This window comes from Megachile rotundata, chromosome 9, assembly GCF_050947335.1.
Source record: "Megachile rotundata isolate GNS110a chromosome 9, iyMegRotu1, whole genome shotgun sequence".
NCBI classification, from domain to species: Eukaryota; Metazoa; Arthropoda; class Insecta; order Hymenoptera; family Megachilidae; genus Megachile; species Megachile rotundata.
The window spans coordinates 8,369,177-8,385,667 of NC_134991.1; the positions used below are offsets into that span (position 1 = coordinate 8,369,177).

The following is a 16,491-nucleotide window of genomic DNA, read 5'->3' on the forward strand; positions in this document are numbered from 1 at the left end:
CGGTTCCGCGAATCATACAACGGCGAATAGTATAATCTATCGAATCACCGCTGCGAGGATCGCACAAATATTTAAACGTCAAGAATTCAATTTGAAATTGTCAGAAAATGGAGGTATATCCTGCATCACGTTGCATTGTCGCTTGACAGAAAAATGACGGTTTCTTTGTGAAATTGCACATTCATGGCAACTTTAAAATCTAGAATACGAAAAAGCTTCTATCTACTTGCGGATAAAAATACAAATGGTTTTAATAAAATTTAAATAATCGATTAATCTTATTATATTTGAGAGGTGATCAAAGATAATGTGTAAGGACTGCAAATATTATACCAAAACAAAATTATAATAAAAATTACTGAGAGTGGATTTTGTCAGACAAGAAATTTATACATAAATTCTACTTCGTACATGTATGTGTATGTGTATAGATTATTTATAAATAAATGTGTAGAGTATCTATACATTCTAAATATATATATTTATATTTGTCAATGAATTCTAAATAATATGAATTCCAAAATCTCTAAATATATAGAACTATTATCTAATCCACATTAATGCCCCACAGAGTCATTTCAAAATTTCTAAATAAATTTTACACAACTTCACATGATTTCAAACAGAAATTTGTAAACATCACTAATTTTTAAATATAAATTAAAAAATAATGGAGAATTATTTTGAAACGAATCGACCCGAAATGGTAAATGAACCAACGGACAAGAACTCGATTCGGGATTTCGAGTAATTGAATATGTATGCGTGCGGGCGTAAGGACGATTTCAGGATTACAAGAAAAGCAGCCGTTTAATTATTTCTTGAATTGCGCGGCGCTGTGATGTTTTCGCGTTGGTCGCGTCGACGGTGTAATTGAAAAGCTCAAAACTGTAATTACTGTGGCACGTAACTGTAACCCGCTTTCACACGTCACGTAATCGCATGAAAAGCGAATTACGGAGGCTAAGAACCTAGCTTCCACGATGCACCTAAACTGAAAGTCACCCCTGTCGCGTTCACGGTGACATTTTAATAGGAGCCGCGTGTGTGACGATTAAATCGAATAACTTACACTTTCTGCCACTCCCTGCGTTATTTCTCTTCACTGCCACACTTAACATTTAGTAATGCTTTCTTCCAATTGTCGTTACTTTCGAAGTTTCCGATTGACGTTCGTCAAAATTTGAATTTTGAAAATTTAGGCATTTGGAGATTTTGAAAATTATGTACTCGAGGATTTGACAAATTTGAAAATGTAAAAATGTGGAAATGCTGAAATGTAGGAACGTGGAAATATACAGCTGGAACTGTAGAACTGCAAAATTGTGGAAACGTTGACATGCAGAACTGTGGAAATGTAGAGCTATGGAAATGCAGAAGTGCAGAAGTGTAGAGATGTAGAGATGTAGAGATGTAGAACTGCAGAAATGAAGAAATGTAGAACAGTAGGACTATAGAAATGTAGAAATGCAGGGATGTAGAGATGTAGAAATGTAGAAATGTAGAATTGTAGAAATAAGAAATATAGAAATATAGAAGTATAGACATATAAAAATTTAAAAATAAAGGAATATAGAAATGTAAAAATATAGCAATGTAGATATAAAAATATAAAAATAGAGAAGTATAAAAATACAAAAGCACAGAAATGTAATACAACTTACATCTAACATAACCTAACTCCACAACATACTTCCCCACAACTTAACAGTATTATCCCAAAAAAAAGAATATACCATTATCATAAATTTTTACAAAACAAAATACATTATCCTTAATATCCTCCTCGAAGTAAGATACCGGCAGTAACCTCGAAATTCATTGCCATCTAACTTTAAAAATTAGCCAAAAATGTTCCCTCTTCCCGGTGATCTTAACAGCTAACCCAGCAGATTTTTGTACCAAAAATTCGCGTATTTCGCTCGGATAACTTTATAAGACCATGTCCAGGAAGTTCTTTTCGAGTTCAGGCTAAGCAGTCTCTTCAAAGTTAGCTTATTAACCGTGTTCGCAGTCATCTAACATAATAGTGGCGTATTCAGAAGTAGCTGGTAGCCGACGTTGTTCTGCGAGAAAATCGAATCTCCGCCGGATGCCAGGTTATCCCGTGTGGCTGCGGCTGTAAGCGCTTCAAACAATTTCCGACAACAGCAGACTTCCTGTTACGCGCACCTTGTACCCGATAGAGAGACTTCTCCACCTTTTTCGCAACTTTTCCTTTCGCTTTTTCCTAGCCCTCGAACACATCGAGATATCCGGCCGGTGTCCGAGGGAATAAAAAGCGTTTCGCCATTGTGAAAACCGTTTACATTATTCATGTCCGCCTTTTCTGCCCTCTGTTCCCTATCTCTTATCGAACACTGAGGAAATCTCGATCGTCATTCGGTTTCGAACGAATGAAACACGGGTACTTTGCGTTATGGCGGATTTTGAATAGATGGCAATTTTTATGTTGGAGGAATCTTTGGGGAACTTAATACCTGAGATATGGTTTGCAAAGAATTGTTGCAAATAGATCACTGATTTTGCTGAAATATTTTTTGATACATCAAGAAGAAATAGACTGATCGATATGTGGACCCATTTCCTGGGGAGATATTTATAGTATATAATTCTTTGAAGGAAATATTTTTGAGTTCAAGAAATACTCAATTTTTCAGTGATAGAAAATTTAGATAGGGAACCACTCTTGCTGGAGTTCAACTTTCCAGATAAACTTTTCCTCTTTTTATTTTCTTACGAATATATTTATACTTGTTTCATTCTTAAATTATCCTGAACGAATGGTGATGATCCTAACTAAATTATTGTACTATACCGGGGGCTGGAATCTACTAGTGTTATCAACACATGCTGATGTTTGCAGATAATCGAATCTTCCAAGTGAACATTGGCATCAACCTAACCTTTTTTTCAATCTACCTAATCTATTTTTCATACCAAGCGACGTATTAATCGCAGCTCGCGTGCTGCTAACCCAATGTTCAAGGCGAAAAGTCAAGAGTCTCGATGCGAGTAAACTCCTCATAGAATTCGTCTCCGGATCCTCTCTTCGACGTTTTCATTCGGGCAACGAACCCTCTTTCGTTTCAGCCGGTATGGTCGTTCCAATGTTCTCTCTTTACTGCGTTTTTACGATATGACGGAGAAACATGACCGAATGTCGGCGCCTTTGTTCGACCCGCAGTTTTCTCTCGCGGTTCTGTGTAATTCGGTTTTACGAGGCTGGTTACCTTCGCCCCCGGAATATCTTCTCGTTGCTTCTTCTATCGAAATGCAGGGATACCCGGGGTGACACGCGTTACCAGAACACACGATTCGATTATTCAACACCTGACTCGCATATGGCTGATCATGGTGCATTATGCAATATCGTAAAAATTGTTGGATGAAATATGAAGGAGAGAAGTCTGCTGAATCTGAACTGTTTGGCTCTGATACTCGAAAACAAACTGGTTTATACATTCTCATATTAATTTTCGAATGAAAACATGTAACTGGCGTATGATAGTGACTGACATGTATGATAGTGTATTATACTATCAGTTAGTATTATCAGATGATAATATACTGTTAGATATTATTAACATTATATGTAATTATTTATTGATCATTTGACAAAGTTCGTTCCATGGAATGCTGTATAATTTTAATTTTTGACATGTGTCATTCGATGGCGCGCCTTTTAGATTCACATATGGTCCACATATGTATATAGAATAGTAAGTATTGAATTATAATTGTAAATAAATGAATTGGTAAGTGTTTTGTATAATATTTTATGTCTCTGTTCTATGTTTTTTAATTATTATTTTTTCAAATCATTATATTTGCACAACCATATTTTCCAATTCTCATATTCAAATATCTACACATCAAAATGGTTGATTTAACAAAATTATTTTCCCTGAGTTTACCCAATTCGTATCAAAATATATATCAATATGGACACGAAAAATATATTATTTCAGTTGATCTACAAATAGAATAACAATCGAAAGTTTATCTCGTGTTTCGCAAAAAATTATCGAAAATCACGAAGCATGATAGCACACGCGAAAGCAGAGAATCTAATTCCGTAACTTTTTCCGGTTTCTTTTCAAGCCATTCGCATAGTTGTCGAAGTTCGGGCAATGTATTGGCCCGTTGAAAAGTTGCCGGCGCTCAAGGCGATTTCGGTTAGCATAGTTCGGTCCTATCCGTTGAAATTGTGTACCGTCCAATTAAGCATAATGGAATGAAAACACCGTTTTCAAGCGAGGTCGTGCCGTAACGCAAGAAGCCGCGAGGACGATAACGCGAATCTTCCAACTTTTACGCCATTTTGTGTCCCGGAGAATGCTATCTTCTCCGCGAGACTGTTTCCTTCGTTAACTTTGCACAAAGGGTCGCCATTTTGTTCTCCGCGGTTACGTGTTCGATCGATATGGATATCGAATCGTGCAGCACGCATCGTTCCCGCGAAATTAATAAACGCTCGAAAGAAAAGGAAAATTATTCGATTTACAGGGTGAATCAGCGGACTATAACTTCGATGATCAGCTTTATCGAAACGTTCGGAATTATCTCGGTTCCCAGGCGAGTTTAATTAAAACATAACAAGCCCCGAACGATTTTCTCGTTGCGAATCAAGGCGCACGGTGTTCGCGGGTCCATCGATGGCCCGAGAAGGAAATTAACTGCGGTGATTAACAGCAAAAAAAGAAACGCGGGAAATGGGAACGCGACGAGTCCGATTCGAAATAACCGAGGAACGGTGATTCGCCGTTAATCGCGAAACGCGATCTTCGTAATCGTTCGAAAACGATAAATCGTCGCCGACGAAATCGGTCGCCGCGAAAGAATTATCGTTCGTCGACAAACGATAATCCGAATGTTTCGAGCGTGTACACAGCCGGGTCCGCGTGTAATTCCGTCGCGTACGAAATACCCCGATTCCAACATTTACTCCGTCGTTTATACTATTCTCCATTAACAGGTCGTCGATTTGTGGGCGACGATTAAACGCGGCCACGACCAATCCCGTGAGTAATTACACACCGGCCAGGTGGCACACGCCGTACTCATTAGCAAACGTGCAAACAGCACGAACATCGGCGCCGATTACGATTCGATTCGGGTGATTCGTTTTCGACAACCTTTCGATTTGCTCGCCGATAAAACACGATTGTTGGCCTGACTTAAGATAATTCCAAGAATTTAATGGGTTATGGACTTATTTGCCGGTTATGAAACACTCAGAGTGAAGAACAATTCTAGAAGAAATGTGGCTTTTTGAGAAGTTGAAATTTGGAGATGTAGTAGTTTGAGGATCTGGAAATTTGAGATAATGGAAGTTTAGGAATTTAGGGACATAGAAATTTGGGGCATAGGAATCTCAATATTTACGGATTTGATATTTCAAAATTTGGGGACGTAGAAATTGAGGGATTTAGGGATTTAAGGATGTATAGATTTGGAGATCTAGAAACTCGGAGGTCTAGAGATATAGGGATCTAGAAATGTGGGAATCCAGATGTCTTGGGGGTCTAGGAATTTTGGGGTTTAAAGATTTGCGGATCTAGGGATTTGGGAATTTGGGGATTTGGGGATCTAGGGATTTTCGGATCTATGGATTTTGGGATCTAGGAATTTGGGGATTTGGGGATCTAGGGATTTTTGGATCCAGGGATTTTGGGATCTAGAAATTTTGGTATCTAGAGATTTTGTGATCTAGGGAGTTTGGGATCTAGGTATTTGGCGCTATAGGGATTTTGGTATCTAGAGATTTTGTGATCTACGGATTTTGGTATTTTAGAATCTTGGAATCTTGAGATTTTGAGATTTGGGGTTTTGGAATCTAAGGATTTGGTAATCTAGTAATTTTGGGAACTAGATATCTAGGGATTTGCGAATCTAGGGATTTCGGGATCTAGGCATTTGAGGATCTAGCGATTTTGAGATCTAGTGATTTCAGAAACTAGTGATTTGACAGTCTAAGGATTTGCGAATCTAGAAGTCTGGAAAATCTAGAAAACAAGATTAGAAATTTAAAAACCTAGGAATTTGTTGATCTTATTCTTTAGGGTCTTAAATATTTGAAAATCAAATTTTGAAATTTCCAGATATTGTAATCTAAAAATTTGAAAACCTAAATACTCAATGAAATAGTTAAAAGAATATATTACTACAAAACTTACAGTATACTATACATGAAAATGAACTTGAACGTCTGTAGATAACTCAAAGAGCTCCGCTTTCTCCGTTCTATTACACAAGGAAATGCAGCGTCGTTTTTTCGCGGATGACAGAAGAATGTATTATCCGCGGGCCATATAAACTCGAAGAAAATCCCGTTCATAAATTAGGGAAGTTTACCAAGCCGCGTTAGATGTTCGTTCCATTTTTAAATCGAGATTCGTCAATGAGGTTGCCTTTAGCGGTGAACTCGTGGAACTCAGCCAACGTTCGATCCATCGAATTACAAACTATAAACGTGACTCGGTCATTTTACGGATTGCCAACGGCTACGGTTACACAGGGTATATGTTTGCCGCTAATAATTCGGCTTAATGAATTGGGAGCTTGATGCAATAATTAGTCCGCCGCTGATGATGCCGGGCGAAAATAATTATCGTACTCCGCAACGTTTCTGTAACCGATTAATAATTTCGGCCCATCATGTCCCGGCTGGTTCCCTCCTGTCATTGCAATAACTATTACTCCTAAACCACTTGATCGTGTAATTGTATTCGTTTCATTTGCTGCACTCGTAACAAACCGATCACAGTAATTAATACCGCAGGAGACAATTAACGATATCCTGCTTTCGTTAATTATTGTGTCTTTTGATCGTCGCTCGATTAGAAGTAATTGCTTCATTTTATTTGGTCCATGGTAATTTTAATTGCTGGCCTTTATGACGAAAATTTATTTAGCGAATTGACAAATTTAGTTAGAATCTGTAGAAAATATTTATACGCGAAAGAATGGTATGAAAATTGTGCGAATTTAAATGTTAAAAGCAGCTCGCAATAACAGTATTAAAAAAGTTCTCTCGAAGCATTGATGAAAGTAAAACACTGGCAAAACTGACATGGGAAATCTTTAGACGAGAAACTCTAAGTCTATTTTCTGTGTCGCGGAGACACGAACTTAGAAAATAGTTTCCACGAGGCGCAGACTCGAAATCTCGGAGAATCCGGTGCACACAGCAGAAAATTCTATGGAAGTTATATTACGTTCATGGTGTTTACTGTTACCTCGAAACGCGAAGAAACTTGCTACTGCTCTATACTCGTTCCAGAAAATTACTTTTTTATCCTTTAATCAAATATTTTACGCAAGGTGTCTTCGATTTGGAAATACTTTCATATAAATTAAAATATATACGAATCGGAATAATCGTAATAAACAATAATCGTAATACAACCTAGTAATCGTAGTAATTCAATAATTACACTAACTTCATAAATTCTGTACTTGCAAACTGGTATATTTAAACCGTTCATAAATTATCAAAAATTTAATCTAAAAGAACCATGTCATAATCATAAAAATACCGAGTTAAATAAATTCTCTCGAATCACGGTTTGAAGCAACCGGTTCAAGTAGGTAGAGTAAATAATTGCGGCGCAAAATGTATTCAGTAGAACGAAACAGGAATGATCAGACAGCCGGCAAAATAGCGCTTAAATAGTGAATGTTCGCGTTTGAAGCGAGTGCTTCCCGGAGGAAACGTTCGAGTTTAATTGCGAAATTAACAAACGTAAAAAGAACACTCACCCCGCTTGGAAGCGTGAAAACTATCCTGCGGCTTTATTTGCTCAATCTGGGCGCTGAGACGAGACTTGGGGAGGATGTCTCGGTTAGCGTTGATCTTTTCCACGGCATAACGAAAGGCCACTTCCTGCTTGTCGTCTGACGGATGAAACAGCCCACCTGGGAAATCACACATCCATATTAAAGGACCGCTTTGACGAGACTACGAGTATTTCTTACATTTTGTCGTCAAACCACGCATCCTTATATTTTTTATTTCCCCCTGCTACGCAAAGTTACTGGCTCGGAAACTTCACTTTTGATAGACATGATACGTTAAATATTAAACGCTTTATCTCTCTACAGAGAAAATTTTAACATAGATATATTATTACCACACCAAGAATATATATAATATATAAATTCAGTAAAAGATACAGTGTAATTGAAAGTAATTTTACCCCCTTCAAAAGGACAGTGTTAAAATAAAATCCATATCTGTAATAATTTACAAAAGAGCCATGCTCAACCCTTAACAGTGTTAACATTTACAGACAGTTAATAAATATTTAAAATTTCATTGAAGGAATGTTTTACGAAGAGGTTAATTAGAAGCACGTAAAAAAACAGAAATGGCAAGTCCGTTAATATGCAACGAACGAGATGTAATACAGAGGCAAAAAATTGTTCCCGAAAAAAGAAATAAAGGAGAAGTTAAAACTTTTGGGGCTACCATTACGTAGCCGCAATGAAACAGGGCGAGGAAAAGTTAAGAATTTAAGAACACGCTGATACGCCGCTTTGAAATTATGATTCGTTTGAGAGGCACGGAGGGTTGGAGAAAAGTTGCAACGTGGATTATTTAATAACACACGGTGCTTAGGTTCCCGCGGAAAAAGAAAATTTCCGATGAATAATTCACGCGACGGCAAACGTCCGACGAGCTAAGACCGCGTTCAAGCTCGGCCACGTAAACGTCGAAGAAGTTGGATGGTTCGAGAGGGTATCGAGCGTATCCCTCTGCTTTTCGAATTCTGTGCCGCTAGGAATTGGCGTCATAAATTGATTTTAATCTCGCACGCGTCATAAAGTAACCGAACGAACAGCTGCGCCAGCTTGGCTTAACAATTTATTGACCTTACACCCGATAGATTTATGTATCTCGCTAAGGGTGAGGTAAAACGGCCAGACAAATCAACCATGATCGTTATTATTTGACCGGAAAATGGAAATGCCGCGGTAAAAGAGCTGGCGAGTGGAAAAGGTACGTTATTGGCCAGACAAGTAAGGAAGGTTACAGCTCGGAGGAGATCAAGTGTGAAAGAATAATGATCGGACAAATTAAGTATGACCGGTATTATTTAGTTAGAAAAGGGGATAGGTACTGACCAAGAGCAGACAAGTGGAAGAAGCACATTATAGATCAGACAAGTGGACTGGGCAGTGTGACTAATCAGACAAGTGGAATATGTAGTGTTACAAGTCAGACTAGAAGAGTAGGAAACGTTGTAGGTCAGACAAGTAGAATAGGAGTGCGCGAATAGTCAGACGGAATAGGTAGACCTGTTGGTCAGACAAGTAGAATAGGCAACGAAATTAGTCAGACAAGTAGAATAGGGCACGCTACTAGTCAGACAAGTAGAATAAGGAATGCTACTAGTCAGACGACAAGAATAGACGCAGTTGCTAGTCAGACAAGTAGAGTAGGTAACGCTACTAGTTAGACAAGTAGAATAGGGCATGCTACTAGTCCGACAAGTAGAATAAGGAATGCTACTAGTCGGACGACAAGAATAGATGCAGTTGCGAGTCAGACAAGTAGAGTAGGTAATGCTACTTGTCCGACAAGTAGATTTGGGAACGTTACTAGTTAGACTAGCAGAATAGGGAACGCTACTAGTCAGACAAGTAGAGGAGGGATGTGTAACTAGTCTGACGATAAGAATAGGCGTAGCTGGTGGTCAGACAAATAGAATAGGGAGCGTTGCTAGTCAGACAAGTAGGACAGGAAGTACGACTAATCAGACAAGTAGAATAGGGAATACTACTAGTCAGACAAGTGGAATAGACCTATCTTCCAGACAAGTAGAATTACAGTATGGATGGTCACAAAAATTAAATATAAATTGCTCCTCAGAATCGAATAAGTGAAATAGATATTCTAAGTTGTCAGACAAGTAGAACTCGTAGCACTGCGAATCATACCCGTGAAATACACATCTATCAAAATCATGCACTGTAGTATGAATAGTTAGACAAATGAAATAGAAGTTGCGATGAGTTCATTGATTGGCATAAAAAGAACGATAATATCGATCTACACATGAAAAAGTCAAGTACGCGAACGAGTGGTGCTTGTAACTCTATTTCGTCGGTTGATCGAGTATGAAGATCGAGCGTGTATCCTCCCTCTTCCTCCAATCTTTCTTTTTTTAATAACTCCTTGTTATTTGGTCGAATTAATACAGCCTGAATATTCATCGATCGTTAACGAATTATTTCATGCTAGCTTGTCTCGTTCGACGACTCTCGACAGCGGCACAAAATCCGTAAATTAATACCGCCTCGATACGTCGGATGTGTATTCGGTTAACGTTGCACGCAAAACGTCACGTTTAATTATCAGCGTCAGAAATTTCCAGCCAATCGTGTGCTGAATAGCGTGAAACAAGACTGCCAAACGACGTAGAACTTCAGTTTCAATATTGTATCGCTAAACCATTCAGGAATTACTGATAATCGATACGCGTGCACACTCGTTCAACTTTTAATATCATTGTCGCGCGAAACTAAATGTTCTCCGGTCAGATGTAAAGAAAACCTTCAATCAAACAGCACCAGTTGCGAGGTAGTAACGTTACGAGACAGCGGTATCAAGCTACAAATAGTTACTATTGTTTGCTTGGTCCTTGACACGGTCGTGATGCATCGCTTTAACGCGAAGTTTACGCGTATAGCGTTACCTACGTTCTCGAGATTCCAAGAATAGACGTTCCTGGCTTTGTGATCCTACCTGTCTGACTATATGCGGCTGATACTACTTGCGTAGCGTCAGGGATATTAGACGCTGCATTTCGAGGAGTACGATGAAATTACGAGAACCCTACATGATCTTACTTCGATTTCAGTGTATCATACTTCGATCATGGTATAACCAGCATATACATATATATAGATAGAGGATATAATATTGATACCAGATAACACGATATTGACTGTAGCTTTGCATGGATTTGAATCGAATTGGACTTCCCGGAAACCTCTTATTCAATTTGAACCGATTTGGATCGATTTTAAATCAGTGCAATTTCATTTGAACTGATACGATTTGATTTGGACTAATTTGAAATGAATTCGAATTTGAACTGACTTGGAAAAATTTGAGACAAGTGTGATTCAATTTGGAAGTGTATAAACATAAGATTAACACTATTTGCCTTTCCAAATATTCTTCAAATTGACGAACAAGAAGATTAGTTATATAATACATTCAATATTGACAATAAACGTACATTAATTGCATTGAAAATAAAAGGATAGAAGTACCAGTGTAATAAATGAAATACATTTTAGAAAATTGATCCTGCAATTGCTTTAAATTCTCAGGTTTCAATTAAAGTGATACTCAGCGAGCTCTATTTGCTTGATTTCACTAAATTGCCTTCAGCTATTATCGAAGTTAATCAAAACGTATCCTTAGTGGACTACACGATCGCCGTTTTAATCGTTCTCCGTCTAATAATCGTTATCTTAAATCGTCCTCTAGTGACGTGTTCCAATAGCGTCGAAGGATGTATCGATTACAATTTCCTTTTTCACGACGTCATTTCCCGCTAAAGGTTAAAGGTTGCAACGGTATAAAAAGTGATATAAAGAGTGACGATCGTCGGGGAGGAAATATTACGTGTATGTGGTCTGATTTGATAAGCGAGAAATTTGGAAATTTGGGAATTTAGAAATTTAGAAGTATGGAAATTTAGGAATTTGCGAATTTGGAAATTTAGGAACTGGGAAATTTCTAAATTTGGAAATTTCGGAATTTTGAAATTTGGAAGCTTTGGAATTTGGAAGCTTTGGAATTTGGAAGCTTTGGAATTTGGAAGCCTTGGAATCTGAAAGCTTTGGAATTTTGAAGCTTTGGAATTTGGAAATTTTGGAATTTGGAAGTTTTGGAATTTGGAAGTTTTGGAATTTGGAAATTTGGGAATTTGGAAATTTTGGAATTTGGAAATTTTGGAATTTGGAAATTTTGGAATTTGGAAATTTTGGAATTTGGAAGTTTTGGAATTTGGAAATTTTGGAATTTGGAAATTTTGGAATTTGGAAATTTTGGAATTTGGAAATTTTGGAATTTTGGAATTTTGGAATTTTGGAATTTTGGAATTTTGAAATTTGGAATTTGGAAATTTTTGAATTTGGATATTTTGGAATTTTGGAATTTTGAAATTTGGAATTTGGAATTTGGAATTTGGAATTTGGAATTTGGAAATTTGGAAATGGGAAAATTGGAAATTTCAGAATTTACAAAGGTGCATCTGAAGATTCTTTAATTCATTTTAAACTATCTGGAAATTTAACCTTCCAAAATGTTCAAAACTCCAAAACCGACCACGAAAAACCTCAAAACCCTGCAAAATCCAAAAACCATCAAATTTGCATATATTTTAACATTAGAATTCGAAGGTCGACAGTCCGCCGAGTCGCAGCCATAGAAATTTCGCTTGAAAAGAAAGCAGAGAGGTCTTTTAACTGGAGAAGGTAGACTGTAAAGATACTCACCTATCCTAATGAGATCAGGAAGAGCCGCGGCGTGGGCGGCGAGGAGCGCCAGCAGGAGCCACCTCGCAGCCATTTCCGGTTCCGGTCCGCCACACCGGCTCCCCGAGCGCCCCCCGCGGGAGCCTGCGCCTCACGCCTCCCGTAGGGACTCGCACCGCTGAAAAACAAGATGAGAAGGTGAGTTCATTAAAATGCACCGCGCAAACCTTCGCGTCCGGCCTGAATATATCCCCTGGCTAAACCATGGGGTTCCGTTACCGACAGCGTAATGACCCGCGTACTACGGATTAGAAGTCGACCTACACCTCGACGACAGCGTCGTTTAACTCCTTGTCAAAGGGCGACGAGATAGTGATCTAATACTGCGATTCGAACTTACCCGAGGGATTTAAACTATCTTGGGATTTGTTAGAACAAGGGTTTGTAAGTAATTGATTTCTATTGATTGAATTCGAGGACTTTCGATAAAGGGTACTTTTAAGGATGTTCTAATTTTTAGGATGTGAAGTTGAATATTTCAGAGTTTTGTGGACCTTGGGTTATAGTTTTTATTTCATAGATTGAAGTTCGAAGTTTATTACATTCTGAAATTATATCTCAAGATTTCAAACTGTAGTTGTATGATTAAAAAATTACAAAATGCGAGAGTTCATATTTGGAGGTACTAATTTGGCGATGATTCAAATTCAGTTTCGTAGTACAGAAGTTCAACAAATTTTTAAGCACTGTAATTCCAAAGTTCTAGAATACAAAAGCTAGATACTGGGAGACTCCAAAGTTCCAAAATTCCAAAATTCCAAAATTCCAAAATTCCAAAATTCCAAATTTCCGAATTTCCGAATTTCCAAATTTCCAAATTTCCAAAATTCCAAAATTCCAAAATTCCAAATTTCGAAAATTTGAAAATTTGAAAATTCCAATATTCCAAATTCCAAAATTTCCAAATTCCAAAATTTCCAAATTCCAAAATTTCCAAATTCCAAAATTTCCAAATTCCAAAATTTCCAAATTTCAAACTTTCCAAATTCCAAACTTCCCAAATTCCAAACTTCCCAAATTCCAAAACTTCCAAATTCCAAAATTTCCAAATTCCAAAGCTTCCAAATTCCAAAGCTTCCAAATTCCAAAGCTTCCAAATTTCAAATTTCCAAAATTCCAAAATTCCAAAATTCCAAAATTCCAAAATTCCAAAATTTCAAAAATTCCAAATTTCCAATATTTCCAAAATTTCAAAAATTATGAAATCCCAAATATTCAATGTTTGTGTGTCCTCCAAATCTTTCATATTATCTGCCTACATCTTCCCCTAGATTCACTCTACGTTCCCTATATTCTCTCAAAATTCTCCCTAGATTTTTCAATTAACTTTCACCAGAAAAATTCTACTTAGCCTCATCCACATTTCTAACAAATACATTATTACTCAAACCTCGCAATCTCAATCTCCCATTTAAAACCGCCTTGAATCCCACATAAAACCATATCGCTAAATAATCAAGCATCTGTCCAAGTTAATCCCGTTTAGAAGCATCGTGAATAACGAAGCGTTCGTTGACACGCAGAAAACTCGTCCATTAAATTGCGCAACGTCGGAAGAATGAAATTCTTTCCAGGAGCTTTACCGCGGAAAGGCTTGCTTTCGTCGTTTCGTGCGACGTAACCCGTGAAAAAAAGAAAGAACGAAAAAAGGTGTCACGTAGCAACAGACCCGACGATACCGAAGAATAAGTAAGATAGCGAGAAATAAAGCCGACGGAAATAAAAGCAACGACAACCGTTTTTTTCTAAGCTGCCAGCTCGAGGGTGTTTTTACGCGTACACGCTCGTGAACGCACGCTTACAACCTCGTTGCTCGTACAATGCTCGCTCGTAGCCAGGGTCGGTTACGTACTACGAACCGAACGGAATGAAACTGCTGAATGCCATGAAAATGGCTACGCAGTCTGGGAATTTCAGGAAAAAAACTATTTCTTGTTCGTTCTACTCGTAGTCGGGTTTTAATGCGGGATTTCTGACAACTCTTTCAGATTTTAGAATATTGAGATCTGAAAATTTCGAAATTATCGTAGCTTCTGATTTTTTTAGAATGTTCAAAGGTTTTAATTATTAAGATGTGTTAGGGTCTTAAAATTTTTTAATTACCTTTTTGCACCTCTAAATTTTTAAATTAAGTACTTTCAAGGTTTTACTATTTCTAAGTCGACAAATTTCAGTTTTGTAGATTTTTAGAATCTGAAATATTTCAACTTTTTAAATTCCCGAATTTCTAAATCCCTAAATTATCAAATTGGTAAATTTCTGAATTACTAATTCCTGGATTTGCAAATTTTCCAGTTTTCAACTTTTCAAATTTTAATATTTCTAAGTCCTCAAATTCTTAAATTTCTAATTCCTCAAATTACTGCTGAATATTGTGTATATTAATAGTATTGATAATATTGACAATATTGATAATATCGATAATATCGATAATACTAATAATATTTATAATATTAATAATATTGATAATTTTGATAATATCGATAATACTGATAATACTGATAATATTGATAATATTGATATAAAATCTCAAAATTTTTAAATTCTTAAATTTCCCACTCTATGAATTTTCTTTAAATTTCCGAGTCTCCAAGTTTTCCACCCCCAAATTTCTAACCTACAAAATTTCATCAACCCCAAATCGTCAAATCACAATATTCCCATAATTTCAATATCACCAAGTCTAAAATCATGTTCTTTCTACCGCTTCTAACACATTTCGCACAGTTCCTATTTCGCGATATTCGTGCACAGAACAAACAAGAAAAATTTCATAAATTTTTACGGACGTCGCATTCGCGTACACGCGCGACTAAATACAGCTCTATTTGCCTGGTCCGTATCGTGAATTAATATCCCATTTTTTATTCGTTCAGAATTCAAAACAGAGCAGCGAAATGTGGTATTATTGCCTTTGTTCCGTTTTTTTTTGATTATGTATCGCCAGTCGTAATAGATTCCGAGAATCTCGCAAAAACAAAATTTATAGCGTATAATCTTTTGATTACTTTGCTGTATTTTGCAACTGATATCGTTTGACAAACTTTGACGTATGAATAAAATAACAGGAACGACGAGCGCATATAATCCTGCAGGATTTTAGTTTGCGATACAATAAATAGAAAGAATCTGTCGGATTTGATTCGAAAAAATGAGTGACACGGTACGGGTTGGCTAAATCATTTCGTTTTTAAAAGCGGGCTTACGAGATTTTGTTACGTTCGTCACAAATGGTGTTCAATTCGATATGGAGTATCGAATATCGGACATGGACAATTGATACACGTCGAGACAAACTAATCGGCGCGAAATCAACTATTCAACTGTAAATACCCCAAGACACTCATCTTCCAGCAATTTTCTCGTCTCGACAGCCAATTCTCTTTCTGCATAATTTATCATGCACTCTCCTGATTCTTTCCCTTTTCGAGTACCGTTGCAGTGAATGGCGTGGCTCGTTCACCGAAACACACTCGTAAATTTTCAATGCATAGACAAGCATCGAACGATCAATGATATACGTTCGTCCGGCAATCGTGCTCGAAGCCGACGCATCGTTATCGTAAATTTGAAAATTACTGTATCTGACGTCAGGGATCTGGCGCGGATACGCCGATTGAAAAATCCAATTACTTTAACGGACTCCTCCACGATTTTTACGTTCTTTTTCTATCCGAACTCGTACAGGACTCACCACTTTTAATTAATAAATAAATCAGAATGTACATGAAAATGGTAATGCATCGATCTTAATTATTAATGAACGTGCTACTTTATTTTTAGGTTATTAGGTCTTGGAATGCATGTTACGAGAGGATTAAACCTCAGCACAATATTGTTCGTTCCTTCACATTTGTTTTAATTCATAGCAGTAAGACCCAAAGTATCATTGCATTCCAGCGAGTATTTTTTGATTTGTTAGTCACATCTGGT

The 16,491-nt window shown here is 37.2% G+C and overlaps 1 protein-coding gene across 11 annotated transcripts in view; it reads right to left on the bottom strand.

Moving 5' to 3' along the window:
• The window catches only part of KaiR1D (Kainate-type ionotropic glutamate receptor subunit 1D), a 349,648-nt gene that overhangs the window by 211,112 nt on the left and 122,045 nt on the right, over window positions 1–16,491 (bottom strand). For all 11 annotated transcript variants that reach the window (XM_076535671.1, XM_076535667.1, XM_076535673.1 and 8 more), the window contains 2 exons: window positions 12,520–12,676; window positions 7,765–7,920 (listed from right to left, as the gene is read on the bottom strand). In XM_076535671.1, coding sequence (XP_076391786.1) covers window positions 7,765–7,920; window positions 12,520–12,592 — 229 coding nt within the window. In that variant the 5' untranslated portion in view covers window positions 12,593–12,676. The remainder of the gene's footprint in view (window positions 1–7,764; window positions 7,921–12,519; window positions 12,677–16,491) is intronic.